This window comes from Manis javanica, chromosome 9, assembly GCF_040802235.1.
Source record: "Manis javanica isolate MJ-LG chromosome 9, MJ_LKY, whole genome shotgun sequence".
NCBI classification, from domain to species: Eukaryota; Metazoa; Chordata; class Mammalia; order Pholidota; family Manidae; genus Manis; species Manis javanica.
In genome coordinates this window covers 67,052,379-67,069,327 of record NC_133164.1, presented here as the reverse complement: position 1 = coordinate 67,069,327, position 16,949 = coordinate 67,052,379, and the positions used below count along the sequence as shown (strand labels likewise).

At 38.8% G+C, this 16,949-nt stretch overlaps 1 protein-coding gene across 4 annotated transcripts in view; it reads left to right on the top strand.

The window, feature by feature from the left end:
• The window catches only part of DSC2 (desmocollin 2), a 31,192-nt gene extending 14,686 nt beyond the window's left edge, over nt 1-16,506 (top strand). The window contains exons 8-17 of one of the 4 annotated variants that reach the window (XM_037025287.2): nt 1,601-1,735; nt 1,989-2,174; nt 3,479-3,735; nt 3,861-4,003; nt 8,824-9,051; nt 11,618-11,854; nt 12,237-12,361; nt 13,529-13,765; nt 14,310-14,355; nt 14,445-16,506. In XM_037025287.2, coding sequence (XP_036881182.2) covers nt 1,601-1,735; nt 1,989-2,174; nt 3,479-3,735; nt 3,861-4,003; nt 8,824-9,051; nt 11,618-11,854; nt 12,237-12,361; nt 13,529-13,765; nt 14,310-14,345 — 1,584 coding nt within the window. In that variant the 3' untranslated portion in view covers nt 14,346-14,355; nt 14,445-16,506. The remainder of the gene's footprint in view (nt 1-1,600; nt 1,736-1,988; nt 2,175-3,478; nt 3,736-3,860; nt 4,004-8,823; nt 9,052-11,617; nt 11,855-12,236; nt 12,362-13,528; nt 13,766-14,309; nt 14,356-14,444) is intronic. The other 3 variants (XM_037025294.2, XM_037025281.2, XM_037025290.2) reach the window with 3 other exon arrangements.
• Nucleotides 16,507-16,949: the final 443 nt, after the last annotated feature.

Here is a 16,949-nt window from a genome sequence, read left to right as displayed (position 1 = left end):
ATAAAATTCAGTGAAACTAAGCGTTTTTCTGCATCTGCAAGGACACTGTTAAGTAGAATTTTATTTTATTACACATAAATTCATTTACTTTTTACTGCGAGTATGTGCCAATGAAGAATATAATACCATTTGCTGATTAAGTGAATGAGTGAGTCACAGCCCTACTAATCACACAGGTTCTTCATGGAGTTTTATGTGCTCAGGAAAACAGATTATAAACCAAATCCTCTTTTAGCATCAAGTCTTGAATAAGCCCTTCTGATAAATCAGCTGGAAGCCCTTGACTAAAGGCAGTGGCTCGGGCTGCTTTCTCCTGAGGACCCGGGAGCTGCCTGAGTACCCCAGGACGCCAGTGTTCATCTGCTGCCTTGGACTCTTTAAACCCTATAAACATCAGAGTTTGTCTTCCATCTAAAGATATCACAAGTTACTATTTAGGTCTAAAACCTCATTTCTTTTTTTGTTTGTTTTATCAGTTGATTATTCCCAGTAAATCTTAGTTCACTAAAAAAAACCCATGTATTCCCTCCAAAAAGTATACTAGCATGAGGATTATACATGTTTAATGAAAAAAGTTCATTATTTTTCATCTCTTCATTTGTGATTGATTGTGAGAGAAGAGTACATCAGGAAACCTATGTGTATAAAAAGCACAGAGATCAAGAGAAATTTTAATTTTATTCTAGGTAATATATTTAGGACAAGAAAGCATAAGAGGTGATGAAATTAAAAGAAGGTGGCATGGTAAGAGAGGAGTGAGCATTCTAGGGAGAAGGTTAAGATCATTTTTTACACATTGTTTTGTTTCATAAAAGAGGTGAATTGTATAGGGAAGCTGTAACAGGAAACCACGGAAGAAACTCTTTCCAGTTACCCGAGGTTATATTTTGTTATTTTTAGAGTTGGGAATAGAATCCAGGTTTCGTAATGTTCAGTCCAGAAGCCATTATTATTAGTGTTGTATTAAATCCTTCCATATCCCAATTCTTAATGACAAGTTGAAACTATTAGGAGGAGAGACACACCTGTTAGACTGGCGAGGAGTCTTCCGCATGCTCTGATGAATGGAGAACCCAGGAGCTGGATTGCATTTCCACGGAGAGAAAAATACTACATTGTTCCTGATCTTTGTTTCCATGCTAAATTGAGGATCTTTTTATAAATGTAAATATTTGGAATCTACCATTTTCACAGGAGGATATTTCACTTCATCATTATTTTAGGAGGCTGCAATAAGAGTCATTGCTATGTATTTTTGAACATAGAATGCACTTTGGATAGGAGATGATGATTTTGATTAATTACTGGGCAATTTAAAATGTTCTCAGGCTATATCCTCTCTGTCTGTTTAGTAAAGCTAAAACCAAATGATTCTGTATTCTATGAGTAGCACTTTAAATTTGAGAAACTATTTTGTTTTCCTAAATTAATTGAAAATTACTAGTGTGAGGAAATTATTCTTTTGCTGGTATATAAAAATTATGAAATTTTATAGTGTGCCTCTTGAATTTTTAATGCAAGGGAATTAGAGTATAAACTAAGATTTTACTTATAATGCTTCTTTTACTCAATAATTAATTATTTCTTACTTTCTTTTTAGCTAGTTGATAAATACCAGTTGAAAATAAAAGTACAAGACATGGATGGTCAATATTTTGGTTTGCAAACGACCTCAATTTGCGTTATTCATGTTGAAGATGTGAATGACAACTTGCCAACATTCACCCGAACTTCTGTAAGCACATGATACTCATAAGAGAAAAATGTATAACTCAGTGTTAATCGTTAAATATGCACATCTCCATCAGTGCCCCATGATTTCAAATGAAGTGCCCCCCCCCCCCCATCAATATGACAGTGGTTTGGATTTAGAGCATCAAATCACGTAAATGTGGTAACTGGAAATTACAAGAATCAGACTTTCTTCACATCTTTTTTTATCTTTGGAAGAGTTACTAATTAAGTTTTTTATGTTCCTATTATTTTAGTATGTGACATCAGTGGAAGAAAATACAATTGATGTGGATGTCTTGCGTGTTACTGTTGAGGATAAAGATTTAGTTAATACTGCTAATTGGAGAGCTAATTATACCATTTTAAAGGGCAATGAAAATGGAAATTTTAAAATTGTTACAGATCCCAAAACCAATGAAGGAATTCTGTGTGTGGTTAAGGTAAGAATAAGTTAGTAAATGGCTATTTGTATCTTACGATATCATAGATTAGCATACTATAGTTTAAAGATAGGAAAAGGAATTCTGGTAAATGTAGGGATAAAATTAGGTAAATGTTGTGTTTCTTCATCTACGATGAATATATCAATTTCCTGGAATCTTCTATAAAAGCATGATTTAAAAAATGTTTGTATGTGTATGTGTGTATATAAACACATCTGTTTATATCCAGTGCATATAACATCCTTAGCTACCTGGTTCAGAAGGGAATCCTCAAACCTTCAGAGATCTAAATACTTCTACCACATTTGAGAAGACCTCCCTGCTGCTTCAGGAACCCGTTAGCCTGTAACGTGAGCTGAGCCCTTTTGGCTTTGGATGAAGGCACAGGCTTGTTTCTGATCCATCTTTAACTAGAACGTGATTCCATCTTGGGACTAAGTAGTTTCCATTTTTTGTACATATTCACAGGGAGTGTGGATCAAAAATGATAAATCTTTTTTTCTTATAATGAAATTTAGCTGCAGCCTGTGGCAGAATTTCTCTGTTTCAAAACAGCAAAGAAATGTCCTTTAATCTTGTTTCTTTTTCCACCCAACCCTTGCCCTAATCCTTGGTACTCTAAGATGGAAGTTTATCTCCATGCAGTGCAAGACCTGACAGAATTCCTGTCTTCTAGGAAACAGCTTCATCCATTCTCATTATAACTGCATATCAAGCAAAATAAAAATCTTCCATTAAACTTGGTACTGCTTCTTAGAAAGTAATTGGGGTGGAAGAGATAAAAAAGGAAAGTGTAATGTCCATGAGCTTTCTATTTTCTTGTCTCTCCTTTCTTAAAAACATTTAAAAAAATTTAACCCACATTTTCTGCCCCAAACTAGGTGCTAAAAATTTTATTCACTTCAGGAGAGTAGGACAAGCTGTCTCAGAGTTAATGGAATATAAAAACTGTTGGTTAAGGTACGGAGTTCCTCAGTAGTATCTCAAGTACTGGCCTTAAAGTACCTACGCTGAATCCTTTCTGACATCATCATCTGGGGCTGGAGTCCTTGGGTTAAATTTGCAGTTGAGGAACAATGTTGTTTTCCTGTTTTTTGCTGTCCCCACCAAAATACTGAATAGCTGAAGGATTCCTCTCCTCCCACCACCACTACGTTTCTGGGTATATGTTTAACATTCTCACTCCTGTTCCCAACACAGCGCTTACATCTTATCAAACCCACCTAAGTTACATACACTAGTTAGCTTTGCAAAAAACATTACATGCCTTGTTCTGATTTGCAACATGATTGCTTCTGTAGCCACTGAATTACGAAGAAAAACAACAGGTGGACCTGCAAATTGGTGTCGTCAATGAAGCTCCATATTCTAAAGAGGTGACCTCAAGGTCAGCCATGAGCACAGTGACAGTTACTGTGAATGTAGAAAATCAGGATGAGGGTCCTGAGTGTAGCCCTGCAGTGCAAACTGTTCGAATTAAGGAAAACGCACCAGTGAAGACAAGGAGCAGTGGCTATAAAGCCTTTGACCCAGAAACACGGAGTAGCAGTGGCATAAGGTATTTATAATTCTATTTTAGTTAGCTCAAAATGTACCACATTAAAAAAATTCATAGCTTGTTTTGATACCAGTATTGTAATTTGCCTAATAATACGTTTTGTTATTTTAATTAATCATTAACAGGTATAAGAAATTAAGTGATCCAAAAGGGTGGGTGAGTGTTGATGAAAACTCAGGATCCATCACGATTTTGAGAAGCCTAGACAGAGAGGCAGAGGTCGTCAGCAATGGCTTATATAATGTTACAATCCTTGCATCAGACAAAGGTAAGAACTTTATTTTCAGGCTAGCTGCATACATCCTCAACTACATATATCCTCAGTTTTTAAGCCAACAACATACATTTTTAAGTCAGCTGCATATATTCTTAAAATTTATTTCCCCCCAGATGACATACAGAGTAATTGAGAGGTTTGCTATAATAGTAACTCATGTCTGCTTTCTAATAGAACCCTTCATTTTAGATGTATTGTAAAATAATTTAGTCTTAGAAATACTTGAGCCCATAATTTATTAAAGGTCAATGATCATTAAAAATTGAGAAAATTGCTTTTGTAAAATTAGCTTCAATTTCTCCAGTCATATCTCTTAAAATATTCATGTTGGCAGACAATTCGTTACAGAGAATGTTCTTACTGCTCCATAGTGAACTCCTAGAAAACAGTTCTAGCTCCATACAGGAAACTAATAGACTTGGGGGTTAGAATTCTGATTTAAGGACATTATCTGAAAATAAATCATTGCCATGATTAATAATATATTGTAAAATTAGAAGGCAAACACTAGCAGTCATATAATCACTAAAATGTAAAATCATGTTCTGTGAGTCCTACAAAACTGAGTGAAATATGAGTGCACTGATTCTGTCTGAGACCCAAGTAGTGCATGAAAAATAATTTGACCATAATATGCATTTGAACGTTGTATCTTCATAAAATAAATATTCAATGTAACCAACATAAATTATTATACTACAGCTTGTACAATTAGAATTTAGAAGTGGTTTGGAAGATGTTTTAAGCATTCCAATTCTCTCTTAATTAGTGAGAATTAATTCATATCTATTGATTCATATCTATAGATTGAACTGGTAAAGTTGTGATTGTTTTGTCAAAGGCAAGTGAAAGAAAGAAAAATAATATGAAAATCAAATCCTTATTTTACATTTTTAATAGCGCTTGGCAAATGGCTTATTGGTCGATGAGAGAAAAATTACTGAAATTTGTGATTTTGGTCATACCTTTATTCTATATTATCTGTTGCAGAGGAGATAAAATCATTGCTAGGTTAAATATTTTTATGGATTCCAGATGAGGGGCTCTGTTAATCATGTTTGAGGTATAGAATAAATGTGTAATGGGGTCTTTCTCATTCATATCTTTTGAAAAGGGTAGGGGATAAATACTACCACACTGTAAAATTCTATGTGGTCATACAAAAGGATGTGTTTTTTTGTTTATCTTTTTCTAAAAGCTATGCTGGCTCATTCGGTTTGGGCCCTGCCTGCTGCTTCCTAATGCAAAATGCTCCTCACCTCAGGAGCACTGACCTCTGACCCAACCATCACCTGCCTCTCACTTCCTGTCCTTCCTACATCTTTATAGCACTTAGTTTCCTCTTGTTAAAATTCCCTCCAAGACTGCTGTGTCTAAGTTTTTGTATACATTCCCCTCTAATCTGTATGCTTTCTGGTTTTACCCCTTTCCCCCTCCTAAATGGCCATTTCTTAAGCTTTGGGTTCAATTCTCTTTTCTTCTCAGCTCTTCTCAATTGAAACTCTGTTGGCACTTACACAGCTGAGTTTTGGGTTTCTATTTTTATTATATTATTCCAGCTTCTGGGGTGGAATATGCTTTCAAAATTTTAAAATGTTTAAGAGGAGGGTGACGTGTCCATAAATCCTGGGACCACGGGGAGTCTGCCTGCCACAACGTTGTATTTGGATTGCCACTCCCTCACACAGAATATATTAATGTTAGAAGCTGCACATTGCATGCGTACACCCACTGCATACAAGGGTACTACTATTTATTTAGTCAACAGATGAAAAACAGAGCTGTGAAACACTGTGAATTAGATGCCTAAAATCTTTGTTTTAATTATTCTATACCAACACTGATCACAATATGCATAATAGTGGAGTTTGCTAAGCAACTCTAAATGTTGGGTGGAAGGGGAATCCAAGTATTTAGCATAGTCGTAGCAGACACACTGTAGAGGTCGGTTTTTCAAGTTAATATTACTAGCCAGATTCAGTTGGTGAGACATGCGCTTTCAACCCTGAGTGTGGACCCAAATGGAAAGAAATGCCCAAGACATCAGCAGCCCCAGTTTTTCAGAGCCAGCGAGAAAACACCACATAGTATGAGAATAAGAGTTTGAGAGGTGAGATAATTCTGCCCTCATAGAAAAGCATGGCAGGTAGAGAAAATACAAATCTCCTTGCTTCCTTTGTCTCTCTCTTTTTTTAAAGTTGTCCAAAATGAGATATAGTTCCATTGTTTCTTGCATTTCATTTCTTCTCTCCTGTTTTCATTTTCTTCCTGTTGAAGTACATCCTTTACTAGTTCTTCCAATGGGGTTGTGTGGGTGATAAACCCAGTCAATTTATTGTTCTGAGAAATATTTTAATAGTCTTTCCATGCTTGATATGATAATCCGACTTGGTCTAAACCTTTGCATTAACCCCTCCCTTCCCTCAGCACTGCGCTGAGGGTGTAATCCATTATCTTCTGGCGTCTCTTCCTGCTGCTTTATTCTCCTGTCAATCTAGCTAATGTCCCTTTGTAGGTAATACATCCAAGTGACTTTTATAGTTCCCTAGGGTGCAGTCTGTAGTTTCAGTATGATGTTTATGCTGTGCATTTATTTTTACTTAACCTAACACTGTGGTCAGAATATATTTTAAAATAGAAGATCCCTGTTTTTCTTTATTTCAGTGCTGTCAGCAATGATCTCTGGAATGCTGCTTCTGGGCCATTCCGTTCAGTCTCTTCTTCCAGAGTCCTTAATTAGATAAATGTTGCTGTTTTATTTCTGTTGCAATTTGAGCTATAATTTCATTCTTGTTTAAACAGCTGCTCTTCTGCCTTTGAGGATACTAAATACGCATGTTTCAGAGATGACTTGCATAGAGTGAATTAATTTTCTGATTGGTGATTTTGTTGGTTTTCCTTTTAACATGAATCTTGCTCACTCGGGGATTTTCATTTGCAAGCTCATGTTAAGTGGGAGGTGTTTTGTGTCCCGTGTTCTGGGTGGTTTTCTCTGGCTGACACTTCACCTGATAGCAATCCTGTAGCCGCTTTCCCCTTGTCCTTTCCTGAGGCCCACCTTTCAAAACCAGTTCTCACCTGGGTGGGCAGTAGCTCATGACCCATAACGACCCAGGAAGCACTATGGGTCCTGTTGCCTGGGTTGAGGTCCTGCAGGGCTGTGCCAGGTCTCCCAGCCTCCTTAGTTGGCAGCTTCATGTGTGGACAGAGGGTGGCTTGGGGTTTTCATTCTCTTCCTCACCCCTGATGTCCAAGACCTTCTTATTAAGGAGAAAGAATAAAATGATTTAGGGACAGAAGTCCTGGGTTTATGTTCAGACTTCACAACTGTATGACTGATTTGTCATCTGGACCCATGACCGCTTCACCTTGGATCTCAGATTTCCCAGGACAGTACCCTATACAAAGTAGTAAGTTTTTATTGACTCTAGTAAGATTGGTATATTCCTTAGGTTCCACCCAGAGTGATTATATTGGCTTGCAACTGATTTGACCCTTCTGGCGTCTTTCATATTTTGAACATTTTAGTGTGCTGTTTCTGTTCTGATCTCCCAAATCTGTGTCACCCACATCTCAGTCGCCACAGGTGCTCTCTGTCCATGTAGTAGGTTCCAGGCTCCGCAGGTCCACTTCTAAGGGCTCTTGGCTCTCCTCCCAGGGTCAGGTCCCACCAGGCTGCCTTCCCCGCACTGTGTCGGCCCACAGGAGTGCACACGGGGCTGCCCACCCTCCTGAATCTTCCTATAGTTTTAAATATGCCAAAAGTGCCCTTGTTCATGCTCTCTTCCTTTCTTCTTTCAAAAATTAGTTGAAACTCACCCCAGAAAAGTTTCCATGTCTATTGCAACTATGTAATAAATGAATGACACATTAAATAGCAATTGTTGTCTGTATAACCCATTTAAAATTGTTTTATTGAAGTATAGTTGATATATAATATTATATTGGTTTCAAGTATACAATATAGTGATTCAACAGTTATCTATACTATTAAATCCTCACCACAACTAGTATGGTTACTATCTGTCAACATAGATAACTACAGAATCATTGACTATATTCTCCATGCTGTACTTTCATCCCCATGACTAATTTATATCATGACAGATTTGGGGACTCTTTATCCCCCTCACTCTCCCCACCCATCTCAGCCCCTCCTCCATGGTAACCATCAGTGCCTTCTCACTGTCTATGAGTCTAATGATGTTTTGTTCATTTTGTTTAGTTTTGCTTTGCTTTTAGATTACATATGTAAGTGAAATCATATGGTATTTGTCTTTCTCTGCCTGGCTTATTTCATTTAGGAGAATACCCTCTATGTCCACCCATGATTTCACAAATGGCAGGATTTCTTTCTTTTTTATGGCTGAATAATATCCCATTGCATATATGTACCACATCTTCTTTATCTATGCATCTATTGATGAACACTTGGGTTGCCTCCAAATCTTGGCTATTGTATATAATGTGACAATAAACATAGGGGTGCATAAATCATTTCGAGCAGAGATTTTGTTTTCTTAGGGTAAATTCCGAGAAGTGGAATTACTGGGTCATATGGTATTTCTAGTTTTAGCTTTTGAGGAACCTCCATACTGCCTTTCCACAGTGGCTGCACCACTTGACATTCCCACCAACAGTTGTACGACCTGTTTGAAAGTGATGGTTTTCTTTTAACATTCCCTTAGAACATAGCCTATGACTATGCTTATCACTGTCATTTATATGTTACAAGGGCCTTTTTTTCAATGTATAATTTCCCAGCAAAAACTCAAAACATTAAAAAACTGTACTGATATCCAACTTCTTAGATGGAAGATCATGTACTGGGACACTGGGAATTATACTGGAAGATGTCAACGATAACGGCCCATTCATACCTACAACGACAGTGATAATCTGCAAAGCCGTCAGGTCATCTGCCGAGATAGTTGCGGTCGATCCCGATGAACCCACACACGGGCCACCCTTTGACTTCAGTTTGGAGACTGTCTCTGATTCAGACATGCAGAGAATGTGGAGATTGACAACACTTAATGGTATTTATTTCTAAACATTATTTTTTCCTCTTCAACATCAGGATGTCTAAAATATTTGTTTTCCTTGGTGAAATAGAAGAATAATTCACTGTGTTTGAACCACCAGTAAGAGGTTAGCTTCTCAGTTTTGGTGAAGTGGGAAGTGGGCCTCCCTCGCACCTGCCTTCAATCAGTCCTGTGCCGGGATTCCCCAGGTTTTGTGTGAATGCTCATTCCCACAGCACACACACCCGCTGAGGCTGGGTCTACTAGAAGCTCTTCCTGACTTGTGCACCTCCCACCTACATGGCTTCTTTGCACGTGAATGGTTCCTAGGTCATGAGGGAAGCCCCATGCATTGCGGGTCTGTTCCCTGGGAAGGAGACTCTAAGGCAGTTTCGTGGGCAGAATGTTTATTAAGGAGTTTGCTTGGCATCAGTACATAGGAAAGGAAGATCAGAATTGGGCAAAAAGAAGTCAACTCTGCAGTCAACTTGCAGAGGCCAAGGTCAGCCACAGCTAACCCAGTGGGGGTCTGAGCTCAGTGGTCCTTTGGCATGGCCCCACGTGGAGCCTTGCACTCTGTCGTTGCTCAGTCAGTGGGCTTGGCTGCCCTGGGGGTGACCCTTCGGCAGGAAGGCCCCATCTTGGGAGGGGTGGACAGCCCCCCAAGGTGGGATGGCACACCCCTGGTCGTAGAGCACCAGGGTGTGCCCCACAGCATCAGCCTCCTGCTGCTTCTCTCCGGACTGCCCTGGCATCTGGCCACTTGATGTGCGTGTCTTCCTCTTGGGGCTCTCCTGCCTGGCTCCTGGTCAGCACCCCTGACTTTCCCATGGCAGACTCTGGGGTGGCAGAATGGCAAAGATGATGGGGACCTTGCTCCATACTACCACTGCTCACTTCCCCCATCAGCCCTTCACCCGCCAGCCCTTTCCCCATCTCCTTAGGGTCCCACCTGTGGGTCCTGATGCCCTGGTCTCACTCACCACCTCACTTCCAGGACTCAGGACCCCGTGTGAACAGAACGGGGTTTGCCTTCAAATGCCCTTGGACGGTTTTCAACCCCATGCTTCCAATGAACATTCCACGATTTCCCAACGACAAATTGGAAAGGAAAGGTCGTGGAAGAAGGAAAGGGAACAGGGCGGGCGAGGAAAACAGGGCACAGGGAAGTTTTAGTGGCAAGTTAAGGCTCTGAGCCCCGAAGCCTGCCGGAAACCGACAGCGCTTTCAGATCTTTTAGCAGCAATATCTGGGGGAGGGGAGACAGCGGGGGTGTCTGCGTGTAAGTTATCTTCTGTTCTTTCCTGGGAAGAACTAAAACTTTAGATTTTATCCTTCCTTCTTATTTAGTGTCATAGTATCATGTCTTTTAATACAGTGTTGAAGGAGGTGGAAATTTTTAAAAATATTCCTATTTAGTACAATAAAACATTTGCAGCATTATGTTGGTCAAAACATTGTCATTTTAAAGTTTTACCACTCTGCTGAATAATCCAAAGGCCTGAGAAACACCAAGTGAAGAGTGTGCGCTGAAGAGGCTCTGAAATCAGATAGGCTCAGTGTCGGATGCCGGCTCCACCGCTCACTGGTTCTGTAAACCTGGCCATGCGGTTTGTTCCTCTGAGTATCAGTGTACTCATGTAAAATGGGATTAGTTGGGGGAGTAAACAGACAGTGAATGCAACAGATGGTGTCGTATTATGAATCACAAATTTTAGTTTTGTTAGTCTTTTTATTTCTAACCCACAGACTTAACCAGGTTGATCATGCTTTCATTTACAATTCACTTAATCCAACAACTTCTTTACTTAGACATACAAATTTGTGTTTAGAGCTTCAAACATCATAAAAATAAGTGAGCACATCACCCAGGGCCAGGTAAGTGGGAGGGATATTTCTGGCATGAGCATGTGGCATCTACATTCAGAGCAGTGTTATATCTTTGGCTCTGTACCAAAGACTGGATTGGGTTTTGGCCTAGATGTATTCTACCCTGGACTTAAAAAAATGCATCAAAACCCCAAATGCACCATTGGCGCCAGTGTCCCAGAGGACCCGGCGACAAGGCTGCCTCAGCTGGACTCTGGCCTGCTGGTCGGGCCGGGGTCAGCGATGTCCCAGGGTGTCAGAATCCGTCTCTGACACCCAGTCACAGTTGTTTATGCCTTTGTGGCACAGTATATGAAGACAAAGTAAGGAGAACACCCAGAATTTCAGATCATTACTCTGTGTTGAATCATGGATACAAGAAAATCTACACTGAATGGCTAGATTAAAAATTTTAAGGATGTGATAAAACCAGTTGTTTAACAAGTCTATTGCTTGTGACAGGAAGGCTTTGTGTATGTAGAGACAAAATATATTATTAAAAAAGCCGAGAGATGATTGTGCAAGAGGCCGCACACCCACTGCCCGAGGCAGTGCGTGCGAGGGTGCAGTGGTCAGGATGACGCAGTTGGCCGCAGGCCCTGCCGCATCAGGAGCACCCCTGCACAGGGGAACCCGTGAATATCCTCTGGAGTTACTTATGCTCTGGGGGAAATCAGTGGCATTCTTGAACGTAGTTTTTTTTCTCTTTCAGACACAGCAGCACGTCTGTTCTATGAGAATGACCTTTCGTTCGGGTCCTACAGGGTGCCTGTTAGGGTCACTGACCGACTGGGAGAGTCACTTGTCACGCCATTAAACGTTGTGCTGTGTGACTGTGTCACTGAGAATGGCTGTGTGCATCCCGTCGCTCCAAGGATGGGCAGCGGAGGAGTGGCGCTTGGGAAGTGGGCCATCCTTGCAATACTGTTGGGCATAGCATTGCTATTTTGTAAGTCCCCTCGTGACCGGAAATAATAGCCTTTACAATAATGTTCAAGACCTATTCTTAGAATCCACCCTGTTATCAGTAGCTGTTCACTTGTATATAAAGCCGTATTTATATTTGACACACACAGATTTGACTTCTATCTTGAAAGGGCATTCATATATAGTTCTAGTGTTATATTAGCATAGACATAAATGTCAATTAACATTTTTAGTACTGCATTTAGAGTGTCTGATGGGATGTGGTTAGAACATACTTCCGTTGTGCACTGTTTGGACAAGGCCGTCATACGTGCCTTTTCCGGAAAGTTGCTTTTGCATTATCATCCTAATTCACACTTCACACTGATTTATGATAAGCTGAAGTAGTCTCTCTCATCCTCCAGGCATCCTGTTTACTTTAATCTGTGGGGTATCTGGAGCTGCTAAACAGCCAAAAGTATTTCCTGATGACTTAGCCCAGCAGAATCTCATTGTGTCAAACACAGAAGCTCCGGGAGATGACAAAGTGGTGAGCAGCTTGTCTTTTTGTAAATGAATACAAAGGATAAAGTGGCCTGACCACCTATAATTATTTTTTTGGAACCAAGTTTAATATTTAAAAGGTCATTGGTTCTATGGAACAGATAAAATGATGCTGACACCCATGGTAATTAATATATGGCATTTTAATTTGGCCATACAGTGTTACTTAATAGTAAAGATCTTTCAACATGTCATTATTACTTACTACTTCAAGTATTTCATGATTTTCAATTCTTTTTAAGTATATTGAAACTGCTGTTAGTGCTATAAAAATATTTTGTTTAATTATTCACAGATCATCATAATTGTCTTAATTTTTTTTTCTGGTAACAGCAGTAAAATGACTGCAAGCTTTGATCCACGTGGGAAGAACTTTAATGGAATCTTTCTGACTCTAATATGGGTTAGAAAGAAGCTTGAGGTCTATTGTCTGAAGTTGAAAGAATGCTAGCAAGTGACAATAGGGATCTAGCTTTGATTTCTAGCCTAGGATGTGGTTGAGGAACAAGTCAGTTCCCTACAAAAAGCATAAGTGATTATTAGAGTAGTAAAGATTCAGGAAACAATAAGATGTTGGCATCTAGGAAGGTATTCGAAAAAATCAAACTTTGAGTTGCCTACAAAAACACAACATAGCCAAAGCTTTGGTTTTCTTAGCTCCCCAACTTGTTTTTATTTCTGTCCATCACAGAGACTTATTACAGCCAGGATTCTTATGGCCACTTTATTCCTATTCTTTTTGTTTTAGTTGAAGGGGAACTAGATTAGTCACTGAACAAAAAATACTGATCATTATTTCTGTTCCTGCTCTAGTCAGGGGAAGGGAATGAATTACACACGTGAGACAATAGTACGGAATCTTGATTTTGTGGTGTGAAGTGCTGGAAGGATTTAACAAATGAAGTTGCATAGTATCTTAATAAGTTTTTAAAGAAGGAATATACATTAAGCTTTCTGATTTTATCTCAAAGTACAGACCCCTTGATATCTGCTGTTTACTTCTTAGATTGGACATTCCATGACATGCTGGGGTCACAGTGGTTAACTACTTAGGAATGCCAAACAGATTTGGTGCCTGCCTCAGAGAACTAACCTTCTAGCCCAGAAAGTCATGGCATTGTCTGCACAGTTTGTTCATTTCCTCTCATTTCAGTATTCCACGAACGGCTTCACGAGCCACACTGTGGGCGGCTCAGCTCAGGGAATCTGTGGCACGCTGGGATCGGGAGTGAAGAACAGAGGGCAGGAGACCATCGAGATAGTGAAGGGAGGGCACCAGACCTTGGGCTTGTGCCGGGGGGCCGGGCAGCAACTCCCACACGTGGAGGTGGACAGCTGCAAATACTCGTACTCAGAGTGGCACAATTTCACTCAGACCCGACTCGGCGAAGTGAGTTCCCTGCAGGGCCCCACAAATCTATTTTGATGTCTTTTCAACTTTCTGAATGATCACAGTTTAGTGACCTGATCTTTGCTTTCAGTTATAATCTACTAATTGGAAAGTTGTTTCTCCTTAACCTTGATTTAGTTCTGTTCAGATACTGAGTTGGAAATTTACTTTTCCTAATATTTTGTTTGGTTTTTAATTCTTACTGAAATAATGTGTGATAATATTTAAATTACTTTTCTCATAACTTTGTGTTTGTATTTTCCATCTGACCGTTGTATTTTTAAGACCGCAAGTGTGGCCTCAGGCAGTTGTAGCCTGCACAGCCACTGTGCCTGCCTGGAAGAATCTGAGCCCACACCAGTTTGGGTTCTGGTCGTGGGTACAGTTTGCTGCAGCCACTCTTCAGAAAAGGAAAGGAATTGGTTATGCAAAATGAACACTTAAGTATTTGCTGCCAAATGTGTGATTTTTAGAAACATGCTCTACAGTGACTTCATAGTGTGATTTATGATACAGCCCAATCATGTGCATTTTTTATATGTAGGAATCCATTAGAGGACACACTCTGATAAAAAATTAAACAATGAAAGGTAAATCAAAGCAATTATTTTTATGTTACTAAGTTTTGGTGTTTAAAAATAGTAATAATAAAGTATGTTGTGTTTCTTCTACTCGGCAGAAGGTTCAGCTGTGTAATCAGGATGACAGCCATCAGCATGCACGAGACTACGTCCTTCCGTACAGCTATGAAGGAGGAGGATCAGCGGCTGGTTCTGTAGGCTGTTGCAGTGAACGACAGGAGGAAGATGGGCTGGAATTTTTGGATCATTTGGAACCCAAATTTAGTACACTTGCAGATGCATGCTTAAAGAGATAAATGTGTTCTAAGTCCACAACTGGCTTTATCACCTTTTGTTTTAAATTACATGCCAAGATTTTTTAAAATAGAAGATGCTATGTTTGGGCTTTTCTGCCTTTATTTTGATGGGATCTCTTTAGCCAAATGCATATTTACAGAGAAATGCTGTAAATGAGTATATAATTTTCCAGTTTTCACATAGTTTTGAATTACTTGTCCTCCATCCAAGGAGACCCACAGATAGGAAAATTAGAAAAGTCTGCATTATTGTTTACATTTGGGTATAATGACAACAGCCACTTTATAGTGCAGTAAAATGTTTTTAATGCGAGCCTGCATGGTAAGACTCCTTGAAGTATAACCTAATGGAAAACTGGAGAAACCTTGCTTTAATATCATCTTCCGTTACAATTAATTATTTGTGTGGTGCTAGAAAACTGCTGTCTGCTAAACATTATAAAATGTGTACATTTCACTCTTGATAGTGTTTTGTTCATATGGCATGGCCTTTCCTCCAAGTGCCAAGGGAGAATCCCCCAAAACCAGGCATTGACTATAACTACAATTCCATTTTCTGGAGTTTTGTTGCCGGGTTTTATTCTATATAAAATATTGTGCTGATACTACATTTCCTCTGTTACCTATGTTGTCAGTGAAGTTTAAGTTTAAAAAATGCTTTAATAATGTATTTTTTTACTCTTTCAGGGTTTGGTCTATGGTCTCTCTCTCTCTCCACTTTATTTTAAAAATTCCTACTTGGTTGGAGAATTTTAAAATACTTAAAAAAAATCTCTCTTTCCTTCTCTTACAAAGTGAGTTACTCTGTTGTATGTGTATATTCTCTTTGTTGACGTTATTGTTGCAAATATCTTGGTTGCTTCATTATCTCCTCAAGAAAGAACCTATAATTTTATCATCGAAGCTGTAGAAATATGTCATACTTTTCTAAGATACAACATTCTATGTCACAAAAAAATGATAGTGTAATTAAAACAAGAAGGTGGGTATTTCTCAGGCAATAGCATTTTTATATGTTTTATCTCTAAGGCAAATATATGGTTGATAAATGCAAAATAGTGGTGGTTTTTGAAATAAGCTTTGAAATACAGACTTTCTGAAAGCTCTGTAGGAATAACTATTGTATAACTTTTTAGGTGAAATGGCTAAACATATCTATGTATTTATAAAGTTATTTTTTTAGTATTTTGAGACTGCAGTTTTCAATGAATATGGAAGTGGTCCAAACTATTTAAATTTTGGAACAATAAGGCAACATTAAACTTAACAGCAACCAAATTCCAGACCAGGCTTCATGGCTGATCTCTGTTACGCTGACCATATGGACAGTTTAAAACATATTTCTAATATTTATGATTATTAATATGTGTACCTTTGATTCACAAGATTGGTTTAAAACAATTATTTTTAAGGATTGACACTGGCTAGTCATTTAATAATCTATCCAATAGTTTCATTACTGCTCAGTCAAAAATACTATTTCTTAAAGCTGCTTTTAAAAATGAATACAAAATTCTTCTATATTGCTACTTATGATGAAATAAATCAAGTAGTTTAAAAAAAATCAGTGTTTGTTAATCATTTGTTTTATAGGAGTTTGTAAGATTGTATTTGTCTTACTTAAAGACGTGTGTCTCTTTAGAGTCTTATTCTACATTTTTTAGAATTTTAGAGTTTGATTTGGAGTTGTTGCTGGTCCATTATCACCACATTTATATAATCTTGCTATTCTAAAGATGGTTATTCTATGGGATATTGGTTAACTAGCATGATTTCTCTGTCTTTTTAAATCATAACATGGGGGTAGTAGTAGAAGTCCTTTCCTGGGTGGCTCTAAGACGTTTGAATAAAAAATGGTTTTTAAGCATGAAAGTCATACAGCGTCGTCCACCTAAAAGGCACTCCTAATAATGCTAAATGATTTAAAATAAGTTGCATGTGCAACCCATTTCATAGTAACAAATCAATTAAGAAAATAGTATAATTGAAAGGTTTTTATTTGCTCGTGTTTTTACTTTAGAATAGTTTGTCAATTGAGAATATGTCTTGGTAATACAGACTCCCTGATGACTGGGTCTTACCTTACATATCCAGTGGTTTAGAACATACATTGCAAAGTCAAAGATTGCTGTTGCACCTATAAAGGACTGCCTCACTTGAAATACTACGAAACTATGTGGTTCAAATTGGATGGAAAGCAGAACATCCACTCCTTAAAATGGGCATGAACTCAAAAGCCTTACAGTGATCACGTTTGCTTTCGCGCTGCTCCGTCCAGCCTCCCTCGCCTTCTCTCCCAGCTGCCTT